Consider the following 19,735-nt stretch of genomic DNA (forward strand, 5'->3'; position numbering starts at 1 on the left):
CTCAGCGCCAGACCCGACGACAGCCCTCTCCGTCCCCCAACCCCACAGGTACAACCTCTGCCTCTGAGCCCCCTGCGGTTGTCCTGCCCGCCACATAGAGACCCAAGGACTGGTCCACCAGCTGCGTGGGGGAAACACGGGTGGAGATGCCCCCCATCCGGCCAGGTACTAGGGTGCCCCCTGGACGCCAAGCACCACAGCACTCAGAGCTGCCAGCAGAGGGTGCCAGAGGCCTCCTCCGAGGGTGGGGCCCGTGTGAGCTCAGGTGGGCACTGGCCTGCGGTCAGGTGTCCTGGGGTGCAGAGCGCAGCCCACTGTGTGCTCAGGGACCCCTCCACTCCTGCACTGACGCCATCACAGCTGACGGCCAACCCAGTCCCATGTCCGTCCATCCACGCCCTCCCCTAGGGTGCCTCCCTCACTCAGCTTGGGGCCGAGCTTGGGCCTTCTGGACCCCTGGCCTGAGTCAGGGGTCACGGCCAGCAGAATGGGCAGGGCCCCCCTCAGGCCCTCACCTCCCAGAAACATCCCCCAGGCCCGCTCGGACACATGTGCAGGTGAGGGGCTCCTGGGCGCACCCCCTGGAGTCAGGGGTAAGTGGCCTCACTTGGGATGTCCATGGCCTGCCCTCTGCCCAGTGGCTCTTACAAAGGGTGCCATTGCAGGGGGGAGCTCCAGGCCCACACTGACCCCATCCCCACCCGCAGGAGACAGACTGGCTGCGAGCATACTTAACTGGTTTAATGACACGGCCTTTGAACCTTGGTCACCTGTCATCTCTGCAGAGTTCAGGGCTCTAAGACTCACCCACCACCCACACAGCACGCAGGGTGAGCCTGGCCTGAGACCCGGTCAGAGAAAGTTCCTTTCTTGGGCTCTGCCTTGGGGGCGGGAGCGGCGTTGGGATGGGGGTGTCAAAGGCCATGCTTGGGTGAGAGCATATCCAGGCCAACCTGGCTCCCCGCTCCCCGAAAGGGTGGAGCACGCACCCTGCCCCAGTGGAACCTGGAGCCACCCCCCCGGCCACCTTTGGGGAGCGATGCGCTGGGTGGGTGCTGTGGGCCATACCTGGGGGCGGGGCCCCGCTCGGCGCCCAGGGTGGCTGAGGCCTCCTGCCCTTCTGTCCCACAGCCCATCCACAGGCACGTGAGAAGCAGCAGCCAGGGGCGAGGTTGGGGCCAGGGTCACAAGCGCCAGGAGGAGCCCCCATGTGAATGGGGGGCGGGGCAAAGGGTGAGTCCCGGCCGGCTGCCGCGTGGGGGTCCTGTGGCCTCAGGGAGGGGGTGGGTCTGAAAGCTGGGAAGGGGGCGGGGCGGGGCTGGAAAGGCCACGGCTCTGGCTTCAGGGGCAGGTGCGTGAGGGGCTGGCATCTCCAGGCGGCTAGTTTGGCGGAACAGGGCCTTGGGGCAGGCAGCCTGGGGGGGGGGGGGGGGGCCGAGGCGCTGGGGAGCCTGAGGACAGGCCACGTGCCACAAGGCAGGTGAGGCGCCCCCAGCCGCCCCCCACTCCACGTCCATGATACGAAACATACACACATCCAAAAATAACCCTCCACGCACTGGGGTGGGCCCTGCCGGCCGGCTCTAGCTGTCCTCCTCCACTCTCCTCTGGTTCTTGGAATGAAACCTGCTCATGAGTTCCTCCAGCTCCGAGCCACCTTGCTGCTTCTGGGGAGGGAGGGGTGCGGCAGCCTCAGCCTCGGCCCCGCAGGCCAGGGCCCCGCAGCCTCCCCCTCAGCAGGCGATCTGGGAGCACCGGTAGCGGGGCGGCGGCGGGGAGCGAGGCGCAGGGCGGCGTGGGACGCCCACTCACCTCCAGGACCGCCTTCTGCACGGTAAGCTGGCTGTACACGCGGATGCCCTCCTCCCCACACACCTTCTTCAGTTCCTCTTTGTTGAGCGAGAAGAGCTGGGGTCCGGTCAGAATGCCCAGGTTCTCCACGATCCTGGGGCCGGGGGCGGGAGGGGGGTGGGCGTCAGGGCGGGCCCCCCCCCCAGGTGAAGGCCTCACACACCCCCGCGCCGCCCCGCCTGCGCGCCCCGCTCACCGCGGGCTGAAGGCCTTGGCTTCCAGCCAGGCGCGGACCTCGTGGGGGTCGGACTCGTAGGTGAGCGGCAGGCCCACGGGCTGGCTGCGCTCCACGCGGAAGTGCCGCTGCGGCTGCGTTTTGATGTTGCTAATCTTCTTGATGAGCTCGTCGTTGACCTCGTCCATGTGGTGGATCAGCTCTGCGGGGGGCACTCGGCACTCAGGCCCCACCCGAGCTGATCCAGGGCTCCCCCACACTGGACGGGGACCCTCCTCCCCCTGCCTCCCCCAGGGCACCCTGGGCCGCGGACCCGCACCCGTCCGCCGGCCCTCATCCCCCAGCAGAGCGCCTCTCACCTTCTTTGTTCCCTGCGAAGCTTGGGGGCAGCTTGTGGGTGGGGCTGGCAGGACCCCAGTATTTCAGACTGGCCTGCAAGGGTGGGGGAAAGAGGCGAGCGGGTGGGGGTGCCATCAGCTTCAGCTCCCCCCCTCCCAGGGCCTGGCCAGCCCGCAGGACTCCGGGACTCAGAGCAGGGGGTGGGGTGGGGTGTTTGAGGGGGCGGTGGGGGGGTGTTTTGTGGGAGGTAGGGGGGTGGGGGGTGAAGGATGTCGGGGTGGAGGGTGGGGGGCGTGGGAGTGTCTTCTGGGGGGTGTTTTATGGGGTGTGTGGGGTGGGGGGTGGTGGGGGTGAGGGGGGCGGGGGTGTTTTGTGGGGGGTGGGGGGGTTGGGGGTGGGGTGGTGGGGAGGTGATGGGGGAAGGGGGCATCTCTCCTGAGATGTGGCTGCACCCGCTCCTCCACGACAGCAAGGTCCCCCTCCTCCCACTCACCTGCTCTGGGGGGACGTCCTCCAGCCGAGTCTCGTCCAGGATGCTGCAGGGCACGTAGCCCGCCTGGCCGCTGCGATTCCGAAGCTTCCACCACTGATGGCCATCTTCCAGCACCTGTGGGCACCCCTTCCTCTCGTCACGGGCACCAGCGCAGGGTGCGGAAACCCCTCTTTACAGGTGCGCCACAGAGAGTTCTAGGCGTCTCTAAGCTCAGCCTCCCCCCAGTCCTATGGGGCTGCCATAGTCCCCCCTAGGAGCCCCCGCCCTGCCCAGCCTTCCATCCCACCCACGCGGCTACCTCTCCCCACCCGCTGCAGTGGCCTCCTGCAAGGTGCCTCTAGCCTTGTGCATGTAGATCACCCACCCCCCCCAGCCCGCTCCACTTTCTGTCCCCCACTGGATGGCCTGGATTCAGGACTGGCACCAGATGGATGGGGCCTCAAGGGGGCTCCAGGGCTGGGTGTGAATGACGAACCCTGGCTGAGTTGGAGGGTCCCCTAGATGGGCACAGGGAAGGCCCATCCTCCAGCATGAACCCAGCCTAGCCGAGCACAGGGGCCCCTGGGCCCCCTCTGAGAGCCCCAAGACCGGGAAGCCTTTCAGCCAGGCTGTTTGGGGGGGGGGCGGGCAGGCTGTGGACCCAGACTGGAGTCTGGGGGCCGCGGTCCCGGGGACGGGGTTGGACAGATGTGCCACGGGCCAGCATCAGGCAGCCTGGCTGCTGCCTGCGGTCCCCCCCGCCCCCCTTCCCCCCCACAGCCCAGGCCCCTGCTCACCTCCAGGACCTCGTCCTTGAGCACTGACAGCTCGTTGGCATTCCGGGCCGTGAAATCATAGAGGATCCTGACGTACTTGGCCATGGCCGGTGCAGGTTCGTAGCCCCTGCGTGGAACAGGAGGGCTGAGGCCCAGGGCTGGGCCCGGGGAGCAGCTTCGCAGGTGCGTGCTGCTCCTGTTCAGCTCTCTGAGGTCGCAGAGGAGACAGGCTGAGGCGCATCAGCCGGGAACAGAAACTGTGACAGCCCCAGAGCGCCTGGGGCCCCACGCGGAGGTGGGGGCCGTGCAGCGGGGTGGGACGCCGGGGCCTGTGGGCACAAGGCCTGCCCCAGCCCAGCCCATCTCAGGGGTCTCCGGGCCTGGCCCCCCAGGGGAACCAGAGCCAGGCCTGTACCCGAGAAATGACAGGGCACTGCCACACCTGGAAGCAGGTGATCACTGAGGGGGGCAGTCGGTATGGCACAGAGGACTGCCCACGAGCTGCAGGGGCGTGGGGTGAGGGGCTGCCCTGACCGAGGGTGTTCCGGCCACAGCAAGGAGCTGGCCCGTGGCTGCCCCTGGGCTGGGCTGTCCCCCCTGGTCAGTCTGGGCAGCCTCCTCACACAGCTGTGGGCCTCGGGACACCATGCAGGCGAGGGGGCCGAGGCTGACGTGGCTCCAGAGCCAGGACTGGCCGGGCTGGAGATCAGAGGATGAAAATGTGTCTCCCAGTGTGGCCCTGGGCGGGGCACCAAGGACATCAAGCTGCCGGTGTGCAGCAGAGAGGGGCGTGCTTGTTTAAGGTACAGGTTTCGGCCCCCTCCCCTCCTGAAACCGAATCCTGGGATCTGGCAGGGTGACGAGCATCGCAGACAGATCCGGGGCCAGGAGTGGGAACAGAAAGGAGGAGGTGGGGGAGGAAGGGAGGGGAGTCCCCCAGGCCCTGAGTCTGTTGAAGGGTGTGTGGGGGGGGGGGCGGGGAGAACGACTGTCCGTAGCTCAGACTTTCAGTCTCCTCTCTGGCTCGGAGGTTAAGCCTAAATCAGTGTCAACGAGGTGACAGGGATTGGTGACCTCACTTAAGTTCGGCGCCTTAGTAAACTTCTAACGGTAATTCTGAAACACACGTGAGAAGACACAGAAAAGGATGATAGATTAGGCTGATGAGTTTATGGCTAATTTGGGATATGTTCTAAAGTTAGAAGGAAAACCTGGTTCTAGTTTGGAAAAACGCTGCTTTGAACATCACGAACAAAACATTTGCCGCCACCTGGTGGCAGCATACTCACGTCAGAATCTCCGCATTTCTAGGAGTGAGTGCCGCACTCCCGTTTTTAAGAGGAACTTACCTGTGAGCCTGCGGGGAGCTGACTGGTGGGAGGACGTCCCCCGGAGGTGTGGGCTCAGGTACGAGGCTGTGTTTTGGGGAGTTTCGAAAGGATAGTCGGCTCACTGGAGTCGGCTGTGGGGAAGAAGGACCACCTGGGCTTGGCACGGGGTGAGGGCCAGGGCAGGGGGGCGTGGTGAGGGCAGTGCACAGAGGTGGGCTGAAGAGGTGGGCACTGGTGGAGGACGCAGACGGCCGGCGGCGCCGGGGGGGGGGGGGGCTGTGGGTGCTCTGACCTCGTCATCTGGGGCAGACGCCAGCCCCTCCACTTCCCAGGGAGCCTCCTGCAGCACATCCAGGGGTGGCTCCCAGCCGCTGTGGAACTTGGGCACGTAGAGGGGTACCTGCGGCTCCCGTGGCCACTCAGAGCTGGGGGTGGGAGATCCTGGGGGTGAGCTGCGCCCACCCACTGGAGCCCACCCCCCCCCCCCCCCCGCCAAGTTCGCACCCCACGCCCTGCATCACCCCTCCCCGCCCTCCCTGCCTGCTGACGCACCGGGGGCGTGTCCATGTCTCCCCCAGTGACTCCCACAGCGTCGTCTCCTTGGGAACCAGGTGGCCTCGCAGGAAGCCCACGGCGTCGCGGGAGAGCACGGGGCTGGTGACGGAGCATGCGATGTCTGGGCCCCCACAGGTGCTGACGATCTGGGGCACAGCGGGGGTTCAGAGAGGGCCCTGCCCGCCGGCCCCCAACCCCAGCTCGCTCACTTGCAGCACCACAGGCCAGCACGCTCGCAGCGTGGACGCGTGGCCCCAGCTGCCTGCCCGAGGTGGGCACTTGCGTCCCCCCACCTTCAGCCAGAGGCAAACCACCCCGGGGCCCCGCTCCCCACCCCCCCCCCCAGCCCCAGGCACCAGGTCTAGCGGTCCAAAGAGGAAGTGCACCAGTTCCGCAGCGCTGGGGTTCTGGATGTGCTTCTGCAGCTTGGCCTGGGGCGGGGGGCACACAGATGGGCGGGGGGATGGCGTTGGGGATAAGGGGGGCAAGGACCCGGGCCCCCCCAATGTCAGCACAGAGGAACGGGAAGTGGGGGCAGGCAGACGGGGGGATGGTGTCGGGGATAAGGGGTGGCAAGGACCCGGGACCCCCCAATGTCGGCACAGAGGGTGGGAAAGAGTTGGTGTACTCACAAGCAGGTTGATAGCCAGCTTGATTTTCTGGAAACAGTCAACAAACTCGGCCTCCGAGGGGGGCCGTGCCCGGAGCGTAAGGACGCCCTCTGGAATGTGGGGCAGTGGCTATGAACCTGGCTGGCCCAGTCACTGCCCCCAGCAGTCACCCGGCAGCCACCTGCTCAGACTGGACCTCTTGCAGCCCAGTAGCCACGTGTCCCCGTGACCACTATCCATCCGCCTCAGCTGCACCTCGGTCTCTCCATCCTCTCAGGCATCCCCCCCACCCCAGCCGCTGTCCCCTCCGCCCTCCACCCCACCCCCTCCGCACCTGCTGGCCCCTTCTTCCCCTTCTTCTTCCCCCTCTTGCGCTGGTTCAGCTGTTTGAAAGCCTCGGCCGCCTTCTGCAGCCGAGCCACGAACCACTCGATGTCGTCCAGGGCGCAGTTGAGGATTTGCTGGGGTCAGAGCGGAGGCAGGGGTCAGTCTGAGGCGCCCCCACCAGCTGCAGAGACACTCCCACGCACTGTCTCTCGGTCCCTGGCCTGGGGGAGGAGGTGGCTGCTGGCTGGGGGCTGGCCGGAGGGGCCCACGCCTGATGGGGGCTCGGGCCGCGAGACCCACCGTTTCCTTCTCTATCTTCTGGGCCAGCACAGCCCGCGGCTCCTCGTCCTGCGACTCCCGACGGCGGAAGCCTGGATGCGGGAGGCAGAGTCAGGTGCCACCGACGGCGGGTGCCTCCGACGGCGGCCGCCCCCTCCCGCTCCCTCCGGCTCCCTCCGCCTACTCGGCTCGCTGAGGGGCACGGGCGGGCCCACTCGGTTCTTGCTGGACGGAGAGTCACCGCCGTGGCGCTGGAAGGGGATGGGGGCTGGGCCCTTGGGGGCGGGCAGGACCGACTGCCGCTGCCGGATCTTCTCCCGGTGGCCCCTGCAGTGGGGGGCAGAGGCCCGCTCAGCCCGGCCCCGCCGCACACCCGGCCCTCCCCGCCGCCGCCGCGCTCCCCCACCTACTTCAGGGTCTGCGGCCGCATCTTCTTCCCCAGACGGCAGTCGGCCAGCGCGCTCTCGATGTCCTCGTGCACGAGCTCCGCCTGGCGGGACGGGGCGTCAGGCCGGCTCGGGACCCCGCCCCCGCCCCGGCCGCCGCCCCCTCCTCACCTCCACCTCGTCGCAGTAGAAGAAGTGGATGTCGGGCTTGCTCTGCTCCGAGTCCTGGCACACGAGCAGCAGCACGGACGGGTAGCGCAGCTGGTCCAGCACCGTCTGGCTGTGCCGCACGGTGGGCAGCGGGAAGTTCTCCAGCTCTTCCTGGGAGGCAGGGGGCTCGGGTGTGGGCTCAGCGGTGCCTCCGGGTCGCGACCCCCACTCGTGACTCGAGCGCGGGCACCGCCGCGGACGCGCGCTCCCAGCCCCGGGGGCGTGGTGCCCGGGGCGTGGGCGTGAGTGGCGAGCCCGGCCCGTGGGGGGCGCCCGCGGACACAGACGCACACAGGAGGGGCGTGGCTCCGACGCAGACCCAGGCACGGACTCTGCCAGGCCGTGGCCACAGCTGTGACACGCCGACCCCCGGACATAGCCAGGCCCTGTGTTGGTACGGCGGGTGGACGGGCTCTTGCCAGGGGTGGACAAGGCGCTGCTGTTGTGACACGGCTCCCCCGGATGCTCAGCCCCGCCCAGGTCTCCCTGCCCTGCCTGCTGCCCCGCGCCCTACTCAGCCTCCCCCGCCCCGCAGGAGCCCCCGGCCCCCAATGCAGGCCCCGCCCCCAGATGGAGCCCCCGCCCCCCAATGCAGGCCCCGCCCCCAGATGGAGCCCCCCCCCCCCCCCCCCCCCGCCCGCGCCCCGCCCGGAGGCCCCGCTGAGAGGCTGGGCCGTGTCCCTGCTGCCCTGCCGCCACCGCACCTGGGACTCCACGTCCAGCAGCCGCAGTGACTGGTCGTTGACCTGCAGCAGCATCTCCTGTGTCCAGACCTTCTCCTTGGAGCTCAGCTGCACCAGTTTCCGGATGGCGTCCTCCACAGACGCGATGGCCTCACTCTTGTCCATGATGAACGTGGCCAGGTGCTGGGGACGGGCGGGGGAGTCACTCTGGGGAGAGCCCTCCTAGTGCCCAGAACCAGGGCCGAGGGGTTGCACCCCGGGGGGCCTGAGGGGTCATGCCCAACCCTGGGAGCCTGGGTGGGGGGGGGCGGACATCCCCTGCCCTGGGGGGTCTGAAGAGACACAGCCCTACCTTAAGGGGAGGTCTCTGCTCTGCCTTCGTGGATGTCCGAGGGGGCCGCGGACATGCCCTGATAAAACCCTTGGGAGTCCTACACAGACGATCCCTCACCCTTCCCCATCTCCTGTAGCTGGGCTCCAGGAATGCTAGCCTTCCTGCTCCCCAGAAGACCTGGTTCAGGGTCACCGCAGGGCCTTTGCATGGTCTGTCCCCACCTTGCCTCCCCTACTCTTCTCCAGCTCTCTTTTCCTTCAGGGCTCTGCTCAGACCTGCTGTTCCTGCCTGGCCACGGCATCACTCCAGCTCCTGGCCTGCCTTGTTTTTATTGACCACGATCCGACATTATGCTGAACATGTGCTCCTTTGTTTCTTTTCCGGCTGCTGGGTTCCCTGCTATCTCCCCAGTGCCAGGGACAGTGGCTGGCACACAGTGGGCCCTCAGTGAATATGCTGGAATGGCCATGTGGGGAGCTCATGTGGGGTGGGTCTTGGGGACTCTTGGCCAGCCAAGCCCTCCCTTTCCAGGGAGCCTCCTCCTTCCTCTGTCTCCAAGACTGACCCAGGCTCCTCCTCCCTCCAGACTCCCCCATGTGTCCCACCGCTGAAGTCAGTCAACAATGCTTCGACAGTCGGGGAAACACTATATTAAATTCCAGGTAGTCAAGACCCAGCTACAAAAGTGCTAGAAGAAAATAGTGGATGATTCCTGAAGATCTCAGAAAGGCCTTCTTCACAGAGGGACTTCCCTAAACAAGGAAGAAAATCCAGATGCCCAGAAGAAAAGACCGAAAAATGTGACTTAATCTGCTTGGGAAAAAAACAAAACAAAACAAAAAAAACACCATATACGAAGTAAAAAAAAAAAAATCGGAAAAACAGATGTAATAGATATAGTGAAGGCTAGTTTTCTTAATATTTATAAAGACCACTATGCATTACAGTGACAGCTCTTACTTGTTCAAGGCTCTACTTTGTTAAGCAAAGTTATTAAGAATACCGATGATAAATGAATACACAAATGAAAAAGATCTGTGACTAAGTAAAATAGTAACACCCCAGTAGGAAAATTGGCAAAAGACACGAACCGAGAGTCTCCAGGAAAACCAACATAACTAACTTTTTAATATAGGAGACTGCATATAATCTCAATAAAATAATCGTGAGTGCAAGTCTGACGCTACTACTTCCGAAATGAATCAACTGCTGAACGTTTTACTTTTTTTTTCTTCAAGTTTATCTATTTTGAGAGAGGGAGAGAAGAGAGCAGTCCCAAGCAGAGCTGGACGTGAGGCTCGAACTCACAGACCATCAGATTATGACCTGAGCCAAAATCAAGAGTCGGATGCGTGACCGACTGAGCCCCCCAGGTGCACTGTTTTACCTCTTCTGTTGCCCAGCGCTGACGGGTCCTTGCGGGTCACATGTGCAGGTTAACGTGCAGAAGTGGGATTCCCACCCTGCATGCGCCTGGTGCTCTGGGGAGAAGCCCAGGACACCTGGAAAGGCGAACGCACGCCCTTGTCACAACTCAGATAACCTGAACACGTGTGCGACGTGGCACGGGCACCAGGCTGCTCCCTGCAGCACTGAGTGTGACAAGAAAGGGTGGTCCCAAGCTACGTGAGCATCAGCAGTCAGAGGGATCAGTGGGCAGCGGGACATAAGGCTGGCCGTCCGCGCGAGGCAGGGGGAGCCCCAAAGCACACGTTGTTAGCAAAACCCGCACAACCAAACCACATAAAGCCACGCACCCGGCCGCAAAACAGGTCTAGCGCATTTTGATGGAAACCCCGCACACTGCGCTCTCTGACCATCGTGGTGGTAAAATAAAAGTCAGTACCGTTCGATAACTAGAAAACCCTCAAATAATTGGAAATTCAGCAACACGCTCCTACATAACAACCGATGGGTGAACGAAGGCACGAGAGAAAGAAGAAAATACTCAAGAGACAAACGAAAACGAAAACACAGCACAGCACAACGTAGAGACGCAGCACGAGCAGCGGGCGGGGGCGTTTGGAGCTGCAAATGCTCACACGGTCCCCAGGGAAAGGCAGAAGATGTTCCGAACTGGATGACAATAAAGGCATGGGCATCAGACTTGCAGGATTTCGCTAAAGGAGTTCATGGAGGGGGACGTACGGCCTTAAATGAATATTAGAAAAGAAGGGATGTTTGGGGCACCTGGAGGGCTCGGTTGGTTGAGCGTCTGACCTCGGCTCAGGTCATGATCTCACAGTTTGTCAGTTCGATCCCCGAGTCGGGCTGGCTGCCGTCAGCACGGAGCCTGTTTCGGACCCTCTGCCCTCGCCCCCTCTCTCTCTGTCCCTCCTCCGCCTTGCATATGCTCTCTCTCTCTCTCTCTCTCTCTCTCAAAAATAAATAAACATTGGGGCGCCTGGGTGGCTCAGTTAAGTGTTTGACTTCAGCTCAGGTTATGATCTCGTGGTCCGTGGGTTCGAGCCCCATGTCAGGCTCTGTGCTGATGGCTTAGAGCCTGGAGCCTGCTTTGGATTCTGTGTCTCCCTCTCTCTCTGCCCTTCCCCAGCTTGTGCTCTTTCTCCCTCTCTCAAAAATAAATAAACATTAAAATAAATAAATAAACGTTAAAAAAGAAGAAATATTTAATATCAGTGATATAAGCATTTCCTTTCAGAAACTAGAAAAAGACAAATAAAACCCAAAGTAAGTGGAAGGAAGGAAATTAAGAGCAGAAACCAACAAAGTAGTAAACAAACAATAGAGAAAAATCAACAAAGCCCAAATTTGGTTCTGAAAAGATTAATGAAAGTGATAAACCCTAGCAAGATTGATCAAGGGGCGGGGGAGGAGAAAACACAAATTATCAATAACCAAAAAAAAAAAAAAAAAAAAGCAAGGAGCGTCTGTGTGGTTCAGTTAAGTGTCCAACTCTTGATTTTGGCTCAGGTCATGATCCCAAGGTCATAGGATCGAGCCCTGCACTGGCCTCTTCACTGACATCTTGGAGCCTGCTTGGGATTCTCTCTCTCTCCCTCTCTCTCTGCCCCTCCCCTGCTCTCATGTTCGAACTCTCTCACTCTGTAAAGAAAAAAAAAAAAAAAAAATCTGGGGCACCTGAGTGGCTCAGTCGGTTAAACATCCGACTTTGGCTCAGGTCATCCTCTCACAGTCTGTGAGTTCAAGCCTCGCGTCGGGCTCTGTGCTGACAGCTTGGAGCCTGGAGCCTGCTTCGGATTCTGTGTCTCCCTCTCTCTCTGTTCCTCCCCTGCTCTCACTCTCTCTCTCAAAAATAAATAAAGATTTAAAAAACTTTTTTTAATCTATCTAGAGACGTGTGCACTCTAGAAAAAAAATAATATATGTATATATGCATGTACTCTCACGCTCTTTAAAAAATATATTCATATATATAACCTTTCTTTCCCACAAAGAAAACCTTGCATTTAGAGGGCCTCATAAGTCAATCGTAACAAATACTTAAGCAAGAGATAAAAACAATCTTTCACAGATTCTTTCCGAAAACCAAGGAGGAGGGAATACTTTCTCACTCCCTTTTCTAAGGCCACCATAATTCTAACACCAAAACCCGTCAAGGCTTTGCAGTAAAAGAAAAATTACAGACCAACATCTCTAATAAAACATTAATGCGAAAACAAAATATTAGCGAATTCGTGCATCAACACATAAAAAGAATAACACACATGCACACATGAAGTCTGTCCCGGAAACACGAGGTCGGTTCAACATTCGAAAAAATCCTATCAGTGTGGCTGACTTACGTTAACAGTAGTGAATACACCTCTGTAGATTCAGAGACAGCATTTGACAAAGTTCAACACCTTCCACGATGAAAGTTCTCAGCAAACAAAGAATGGAAAAGAGCTTCCTCGGTAATAAAACGTATCTACAAAAATACAGCATATACAATGGGGAAATCCTGGATATTTTCTTCTAAAATTGGACACAGGGCAAAGATGTCCACTCTGCTGCTTTTACTCAGTACTGTGCTGGTGATCCTAGCCAGGGCAACGAGGTACGAAAAGTAACGTGGCTCCGAATAAGGTATCAGGCGCTGTATTTCAGACAACCTGATTGTATACAGAGTAAATTCGATGGATCTACAAGCAAATCACTAAAACAAGTAAGTGAATTCGGCGTCTCAGCACACTCAGTCACTGCACACAAGTTCAAAGGTTCCTCCGTGCGCTAGCCACAGCCAATCGGAAAATGGCTTTAAAAGAAAAACCAGTACCGTTTACAACAGTGTCGACAAGTCAAACACCCGAGGAGTGTTTTAACAGAAGACACGCAAGTCCTCGGCGGTGGAAACAACAAACGCTCCGAGAGAAGTCAGAGAAGCCACTGATACGGGACGAGATCCCGCGTCCACAGGCGGGAAAGACTCGGGATCATTTAGATGTCAATTCGCGCTGCGTGGATCCAGAGGTTTGACTCAATGCCGGTGAAAACTCCAGCGGGCTTTTCTGGGGGCGGGGGATTGAAATGGACAGTTTGATTCTAAAAGGTAAGAGCAAGCACAAAGATCTTGGAAAAGTCGAGAAAATCTTGAGGAAAATATAAAGTTGGAGGGCTCACATTGCCTGATTTCAAGATTGATAATACAGCTGCTGCAAGTGAGAGACCGTGAGGCAAAGGGGTCCGTGGACAGATCCGTCCACGTTCAGCTAAACATTTCTTGACAAAGGCACCAAGCAAGTCAACCTCCGGGAGGAGGACAGTCTGCTCAGTATGGCTGCACATTTGCTACAGGGAAAAACCTAGCCTTAAGTCTCATACCCAAAAACTAATTTCAAATGGATCATAGACCTGAGTGTGAAAGCCTCAACTCTGGAGTTTCTAGGAGAAAACACAGGAAGAGATCTTCAGAGCCTTGGGTCAGGCAATGACCACTCCCCACCCTCCAAAAAAAAATCAAAACCCAAGAAAACAGCCCTGACCATAAGAAAAAGTGGATATGGTTGGATATCATCAAAATTAAACACTTCCGCTCCTCGAAAGACAGGTCACATCAACAAGCCAGACTGGGAGAAAATATTTCTCATCCACACACCTGACGATGTGCGCAAACGACTCCTCGCGGTCCAGAAGGCGGATGTGTACACGCAGGTGGACAGAACGGACCATAGGAAGGGTCCCCAGGGGTGGGGCGCGGCTGGTGGAGATGCCCCCCGCCCCCCGCCACTGCAGCCTACGGCACAGACTCTTGCTGTACACGTGTGCTTTCTTGAAATAAGTTTACCGAGCAGAACAAAGTGTTATAAGCTATATGAATTCAGTTATGGGAAGGGAGGGATTCTCCAAAAAGTAAAGCTTCGGGGATGTAGGAGAGCAGTGTTGTTGACAGTGGGGAAGACTGACCACCGGGGTCAGCGTGACTGAGCTTTGGGGTAATGGAGCTGTTGTGTCCTGACCACGGTGGCACTGACTGCAACAGAACCGCCCCCCGCCCCCCTCAGCTTCACTGTACGCTAACTTAGAGGCTTTAGCAGCCCCCCACTGCCAGGGTGGGTCTGATCTTGCCCCCACCTCCCACCCTCTCTCTGTGCCTTGGCTTTCTCGTCTGGGAGGGCCAGGCCAGACCACTCACTCCCCCAGCCTTGCTGACTGCTGGGTGGGCAGGAGGGGTGCCCCTGGGCTGGGGTCTTTCCACAGGCTAGCTTGGACCAAAGTCCAGAAGGGCTGGGAGTCCCCAGTGGCAAAGGACGGCAAAGTCCCCACGACCCCGAGAGAGGCGGCTGAGCTGCCTGGGAAGACCTGTCCTCACTAGGTACCCTGCCTTTGGGCCCTGAGCCAGCAGCAGCCACCAGCCTGGCAGGGAGGGCTGCTCCCTCAACACAGCCCAATTCAAGAACCTAGGGACTCCCAATGTCTCTGCGGACCCATTGTATAGACCAGGAACCTGAGGCTCAGAAAGTAGTGACACGCCCGGCTTCTGTGGGTGTGAGGGGGTTCTATGTGCGTGTGGGGGTCTTCATCTTGCTGGTCCAGGGCCCCCCTTCCTGGTCCAAGCTCTTCCTTCCTGGTCCAAGCCCTGCTTCCTGGTCCAGGGCCCCCCTTCCTGGTCCAAGCCCCCCCTTCCTCCCTTCTCAGCCATTCTCAGCCCTGTTGTCCTACAGGTTTGGACAGTGGCTAGGAACCAGGAAGGTCACTTAAAAAACATATTTCCGGAGTTCTAAGTGTGAATCAAAACTGACCTAGAGTAAAAACCCTCCTGAGCTGGCAGCTGGTCTTAAGTTCAGTTAACCAGTCTGGACTCTCGCTGAGCCCTTCAGAACTGGCCATGCCAGGCTTTCTCTGCAGAAGCTCAGGAAGTGTGTCTTTGTCCCACCTAATGCCTCCTAATCTAGTTCCTTGTTTGGGGGCCAGGATGGCCAGTTTCCTTCCAGCAGGTTTTCCCACCTGAGCGTTGCCAAACAGCACCCGAGGCTTGTCCCTGCCTGGCCTGTGTTGGCCACCGGCATCTCCCCTCCCCTGACATAGCTCCAGGGCTCCTGTGTCCCCCAGACTGTGACCTTCCCAGGACTGGAGGACAGGCGTGGGGCAGTCCTTGGCTCTGGCTGCCCGCTGTGGGTGTCAGAAGCTGGGCTGACCCCTTCCCTCTGTGCCTCAGTTCCCACACCTGCCCAGGGACCGGAGTGCTCCTCAGGGGCTGGCCTCACCTGGACATGGTACTGGGAGGTCTCGTGCATGATGATGTTGGAGTTGGAGTACTTCTTCCTCTGTTCTGAGCAGGGAGCCACCGGTCACTCACCCCAGAGGGCAGGACCCACAGCCCCTAGTTCAGGTGGGACTGGACTCCCAGGTTGGGCCACAGGGAGGGCCAAATGGAGGCGAGGGGTGCTGCCACCAGAAAGGACTCAAGGGTATGAGATGTGAGTGAGCCCCCCCCCCCCCCCAGGATGGTCCCTGCCTAGGAAAGGACCCCCAGCTCAGAGCAGTGATAGGGGTCTGTCCTTGAGGGGTGCAGGAGTCTCAATAACTCCTCCCATGGAGGCCCCTTGCCAACCTTCCTGGGAAGGGGTCCAATCCAGGGCTTCCCCCAACTCCCAGAGCTGCCTGACAACATCTCCCGGCCCCTCCCTGGCGCTCCTGACTTTCCAGACAGGGCACCGAGTCCAAAGGCACAAGTGTGTGTCTGCGGGGAGGGGCAGAGTCGGGGGAGGTCCTGGCTGGCCAGGCCCCGCCCCCGCGGAGCAGACACCTGGCGCTCCACCCAGCCTGAGCCCCGCCCCCCTGGGCTATCTGGTTGCAGCGAGGAGGGCGGCCGAATCAATATTGATGGTTCCTGAATTATTAGTAAAGGCCTCTCTCCTTACGGTGAGGGAGGGAGGGGCCTGAGCGGCTAGCTGTTGCTTAATTAGGGTCCGGGGGCCTCCTTCGGGCACCCAGGGCTCACGTGCCTCTCCCCTGGTGCCCCAGCCCCAGCACAGCCTGGGGGGAGGGGAGTGGGCGAGACCCCACGGCCACGTCCGTCCAGGAGACTCACTCACCAAACAGGTCCTTGGCACTCATCTTGGCCACACCGTCCGACCGGCCCAGGCTGCCGCTGCAGGGGAGGGGCGCCGTGAGGGCGAGGCCCACACCGCGCCCCTCCCTGGGGACTGCTCCGCAGGTGGGGGTGGGGACTCACTTGGCAGCACCGGGGCAGCAGCTCACGGACCCCAGCTGGCTCATGGCGTCCTCGGTCGTGGCTGGCGATGGGGGGGTGATGGAGGCCTGTGTGGCCTGGGTCCAAGGCCTAGTGGACAGGGTAGCCGAGCTGACACCTCACTGGGGCCTGGTCAGTGGCTTCAGGGCTCCCAGGGCGCGGCTTGGTCTCCTGCTCCACCCACCGCAGGTCCAGAGGCTGCAGCCCTGGCGTCCTGGCCAGATTCCCCAGTGTGCTTGGGCGGGGTGTCCTCAGGGAGCGGAGCCCTGCCTCCTGGATGTGGCAGGACCTCCCAGCCCATGTCCCAGCTGTCAGACGTGTGCCCCTATCTCACTCCAGACCCTTGGTCCTCCACAGGGAGCCCCAGGACGGGCCAGTAGAGGGGTCCCACTCCCGAGGCTATCTGGCGTGGGGCTGCAAGGACAGTGTCCTGGTGGTTCTGAGACGGGACTGGGGGAGGAACCACCTTCCAAGCAGAGGGAATGCATGTTCAAAGGCCCTGAATCAGGTGGGAGCCAACATGAGAGGACAGCAGCACAGGATGAGACTGAGTCTGGGATGGGGTTGGGGGGGAAGGTGTGGCCCTGGGGACCCAGAACCCAGTCCAGAGGGAGCCCACCCTCAGGGGGGTGAGCAGAGCCTTGTATCCCTGGGCCAGGCTAACATGTCCTATGGTGTCTGTGCCCCATGGGGACCTCTGACAAGACTGTCCCTCTGTGGGGGGTTCAGTATTGGGGGTCTGCTGGAGTGGGTACTCATAGGCCAGGAGTGCTGGTACCTGGGGGTGGGGAGCACCCTAGGACTTTCTGGTTTGATCAGGTCCCACCTACGAGGAGGGCTTCCAGGAGGTGTGAGGGGTCTGGGGGCTTCGGATCACCCCTTCCCATGTGCCACTGAGGGTCCTGGCTGTTTCAGGATGGGTGGGAGTAGGGGCTTGGTCAGATTCCTCTGACCATCTGCCCGTGGAGAATGTCCGGAATGCTCATGACCTCAGTGAGTGAGCCAAGTGTTTGCTTAATGGGATTCCTGATGGGCTGAGCCAAGGGCACTGGGCACGTGTGTCCAGGTACACACACACCTGGGCAAAATCCAGGCCTCTGGGCACACACAGACAAGCACAGGTTGACACATGGCCCTTCTCCTTGGGGAGCCTAGGCTGAGAACACTGTGGCCTTCACCTCCCTGGAGCAGGGCGGCGGGGGGTCTCGGCAGGGCCAGCCAAAGAGCTGAGTCCAGGAGCTGGCATCTGGGTTGGGGAGCAGCTGGGGGAGGGGCCGCCTACGGGCCCATTCCGGTCAGCTGACCGGGGCAGGGGAGCTGGGCAACCCCAAGGGAACCGGACAACACCTGGGGCCCAGGCTGCACTTTGGTTTTACTGCGGCCATTTTCCGGGTGCAAAGGGAAGGCCAAGCAGGGTGCCTGGCTGGGCCGTGGAGGAGGCCCCAGCAGGGCAGGGAGGGTGGAGGCACCAGCCCCAAGTTCAAATTCCAGCTCGTGCAGGCAGGCCGAGTGACCTTGGGGAGGAGTCGGCTTAAAGCCCAGAGGAAGCTGGGCGGAGCCTTGGAATGGGGGGACCCCCCCCAGGCGCTGGCTGTGCTGGGGTCTGGGAGCTACAGGCTGGGGAGGGCCCAACCAGGTTGGTAAGCAGGGACAGGCCTGGGAAGCCTGAGTGGGGGAGGAGTGGGCTTAAGGCTCACTGGGGAGACAGGCACAGAGGACCCAACAGACAGGGCCAGGGGAGTGACGAGCCACTGAGGCCCTGTTCTAGGCAGACATCAGGAGAGGCCTGGGCAGGGCCCTGGGGGATGGGGGGAGAGTGCGGAGGTGGGGAAGGAGAGACGTCACCAGCTGGGCCCCGGCTCCCAGCGCTGCTGGGGCCACCTCCACCTGGAGTGGGGGCAGAGGTGGTTTGTGGGTGCGCCTGAGAAGCACCTCAAGCCTGCCTACCCTCCTCCCCTGCCACCAGGGACACCTTCATGCACAGGGACCACCCCAGGCCAGCCTGGCCCAGGGAGGAGGGACCCAGGGTAGCCTCAGGCGGGGCACCGGCAGGCCCCTGCAACACAGCACCCAGCCTCCTCCTCCCTGAAACTCCCACACCCCTTGACCCAGAGCCTGACCCTAGCCTGATGTTTCCTTCTCGCTCAGACACCCAGGAAGTGCCTCCTGACCTGACAAACAGAGAGCCACTGGCTCACCTCTGTCTGGTGTCTGGCCGCCAAGGAGGCCCAGCCTGTCCCGTGGAAGGGGGGGGGGGGGTTCGGGGCCCCTTCACCGGAGGAAGGGGTCCCCCCCCCCCCCCCGCCAAGCCCGGGGCTGGGAGGGGGCCGGCTGACTCAGGTCACCGCCGCCGCCCCAGGACCAGGCGGGGCAGACCAGGCCGCAACGGCACCGGGCGCCTTGGCCGCGGGTTCGGCTCAGCGCTCTCGCACCCCGTTGCCCCTGGCGCCCCGGCCCGGCCCAAGGACTCAGGCCAGAGCCTCCAGTTTCCCGGCTACCTGGGGAAACTGAGGCCGAGCCGGACCGCCGTACGTTCGCGGGGCTCCTGGGTCGCTCCTTGGCCAAAGCGCGGGCGGCTGCCCGGCAGGTCGGGGTGCGCTGGGTGGGAAACCGTGGGGGCGCTCACCTGCTGCTCCCGGCCCCGTGCCCGCGCCGCCGGTGGGTGCCCTGGTCCGCGCGTCCGTCCGCACGTCTGTCGTCTCCTCGCCTCGGCGCCCAGGCTCGGGCAGCGGGAGGGACGCGCGGCTGGGCCGGGCCGGGGCGGGGCCGCGAGGAGGAACCCGAGCGGCAGGTTAGAGACCCGGGAGCCGGGCGGGTGCGGGGGGAGGGGTGGGGACAGGACGAGGACGCCCCGCCTCTCTGGCTCGGCCCCGCCCCCCGGGGCTCCCCGCGCTCGGCCCCCCACACCCACCCCCGTGGCCCCCTGGACCTGCAGACCCCACCCACCCCCAGAGCCGGGGCGCCCGCGGACGGATAGGCGGATCTGGAGCCCCTCACCCCGGAGATGCGCCGGTGACCGAGCAGGGCGAGGCTCTGAGATCTTCGAGAGGCAGGCCTGGATGAGCCCTAGCAGATGCCAGGTAGCCCCAGCCTCATGCCTGCTGCAGAGGGGCTCTCTCTGGGGCCCCGGGACAGACTCCCCTCCCCTTCAGCCGGCCTCTCGGCTCTGGAGGGATGGGGGGAGTGCTAGGGCCAGGTTTTAGTCTGCAAGTGGGTGTCAAAGGTATGATCGGAGGCCAGAGACCCCAGGGCTCTGCGCGCTGAGCCTCCCAGGCCGGAGAGGGGCCCTCTCCTCCACAATTCAGGAGATCCTATAGTCTTTTCTCGTAGCCTCAACCAACATGGGCATCCCCAGAGGGATGTGGGTGTCAGACGGGAGGGTGGGGATCCTGTGGCCCAGACTGTTCACTGGTGCCAGGGACCAGAACAGGTGGGGGAGGGCACTCCTGGCAGTGCCCCCCTCCTTAGGCCCAGGCCCCACCCTCTGCCCTCAGCGTAGGGCAGGGGTCCTGAATGGACTCCCAGGATGCCCCTGCTCAGCCAGCTGGCTGGGAGGAAGTGGAGAAGGGGCAGAGGGCAGGTCTGGGCAGCGGTGGGCACCCCCTGGCACGTGCAAGGACCCAAGGGCTCTGGCTATGATTCCTGGGGTGGTGTGGGGGTGGAAACGGGTGTGTCAGGAGGCAGGGTCCCAGGGCAGTTGGCCTTGTTTGCCTGGCACTGACGTGGAGCGCTTCCTGGGGAACCGCCTG

The 19,735-nt window shown here is 61.6% G+C and overlaps 1 protein-coding gene and 1 long non-coding RNA gene across 4 annotated transcripts; one reads left to right on the forward strand and one right to left on the reverse strand.

The window, feature by feature from the left end:
- Positions 1-1,235: 1,235 nt before the first annotated feature.
- EPS8L2 (EPS8 like 2) lies at positions 1,236-18,745 on the reverse strand. Of its 3 annotated transcripts, none has more exons than XM_058690115.1 (21): positions 18,613-18,745; positions 15,969-16,076; positions 15,829-15,884; positions 14,998-15,062; positions 8,017-8,178; positions 7,274-7,423; positions 7,127-7,206; positions 6,901-7,043; positions 6,738-6,808; positions 6,445-6,571; positions 6,132-6,220; positions 5,856-5,930; positions 5,497-5,645; positions 5,237-5,369; positions 4,963-5,075; positions 3,635-3,740; positions 2,859-2,972; positions 2,386-2,458; positions 2,048-2,228; positions 1,813-1,945; positions 1,236-1,667 (listed from the first exon to the last, which is right to left on the reverse strand). In XM_058690115.1, exons 2-21 carry the CDS (start codon positions 16,010-16,012, stop codon positions 1,584-1,586), a joined length of 2,148 nt encoding a protein of 715 aa, XP_058546098.1. In that variant the 5' UTR covers positions 16,013-16,076; positions 18,613-18,745; the 3' UTR covers positions 1,236-1,583. The 3 variants fall into 3 exon arrangements, with proteins under 3 accessions (XP_058546098.1, XP_058546099.1, XP_058546100.1); XM_058690116.1 differs by lacking the exon at positions 18,613-18,745 and adding an exon at positions 18,485-18,600; XM_058690117.1 differs by lacking the exon at positions 18,613-18,745 and having other exon boundaries at positions 14,998-15,057; positions 15,969-16,026.
- LOC131488378 (uncharacterized) lies at positions 8,037-10,701 on the forward strand. The gene is made up of 2 exons (XR_009250189.1): positions 8,037-8,175; positions 8,916-10,701. It is a non-coding gene; the product is annotated as an uncharacterized LOC131488378 (long non-coding RNA).
- Positions 18,746-19,735: the final 990 nt, after the last annotated feature.

The sequence above is a fragment of the Neofelis nebulosa genome, chromosome 10 (genome assembly GCF_028018385.1).
Source record: "Neofelis nebulosa isolate mNeoNeb1 chromosome 10, mNeoNeb1.pri, whole genome shotgun sequence".
NCBI lineage: Eukaryota > Metazoa > Chordata > Mammalia > Carnivora > Felidae > Neofelis > Neofelis nebulosa.

Coding starts and splice junctions, on each gene's coding strand:
- EPS8L2 (XM_058690115.1), bottom strand. CDS start 16,012: ATGAGCCAGCTGGGGTCCGTGAGCTGCTGCCCCGGTGCTGCCAA. Junction 15,885..15,968: donor TGCTGCCCCGGTGCTGCCAA/GTGAGTCCCCAC, acceptor CCTCCCCTGCAG/CGGCAGCCTGGGCCGGTCGG. Junction 2,229..2,385: donor CTTCGCAGGGAACAAAGAAG/GTGAGAGGCGCT, acceptor TGCCCCCCGCAG/AGCTGATCCACCACATGGAC.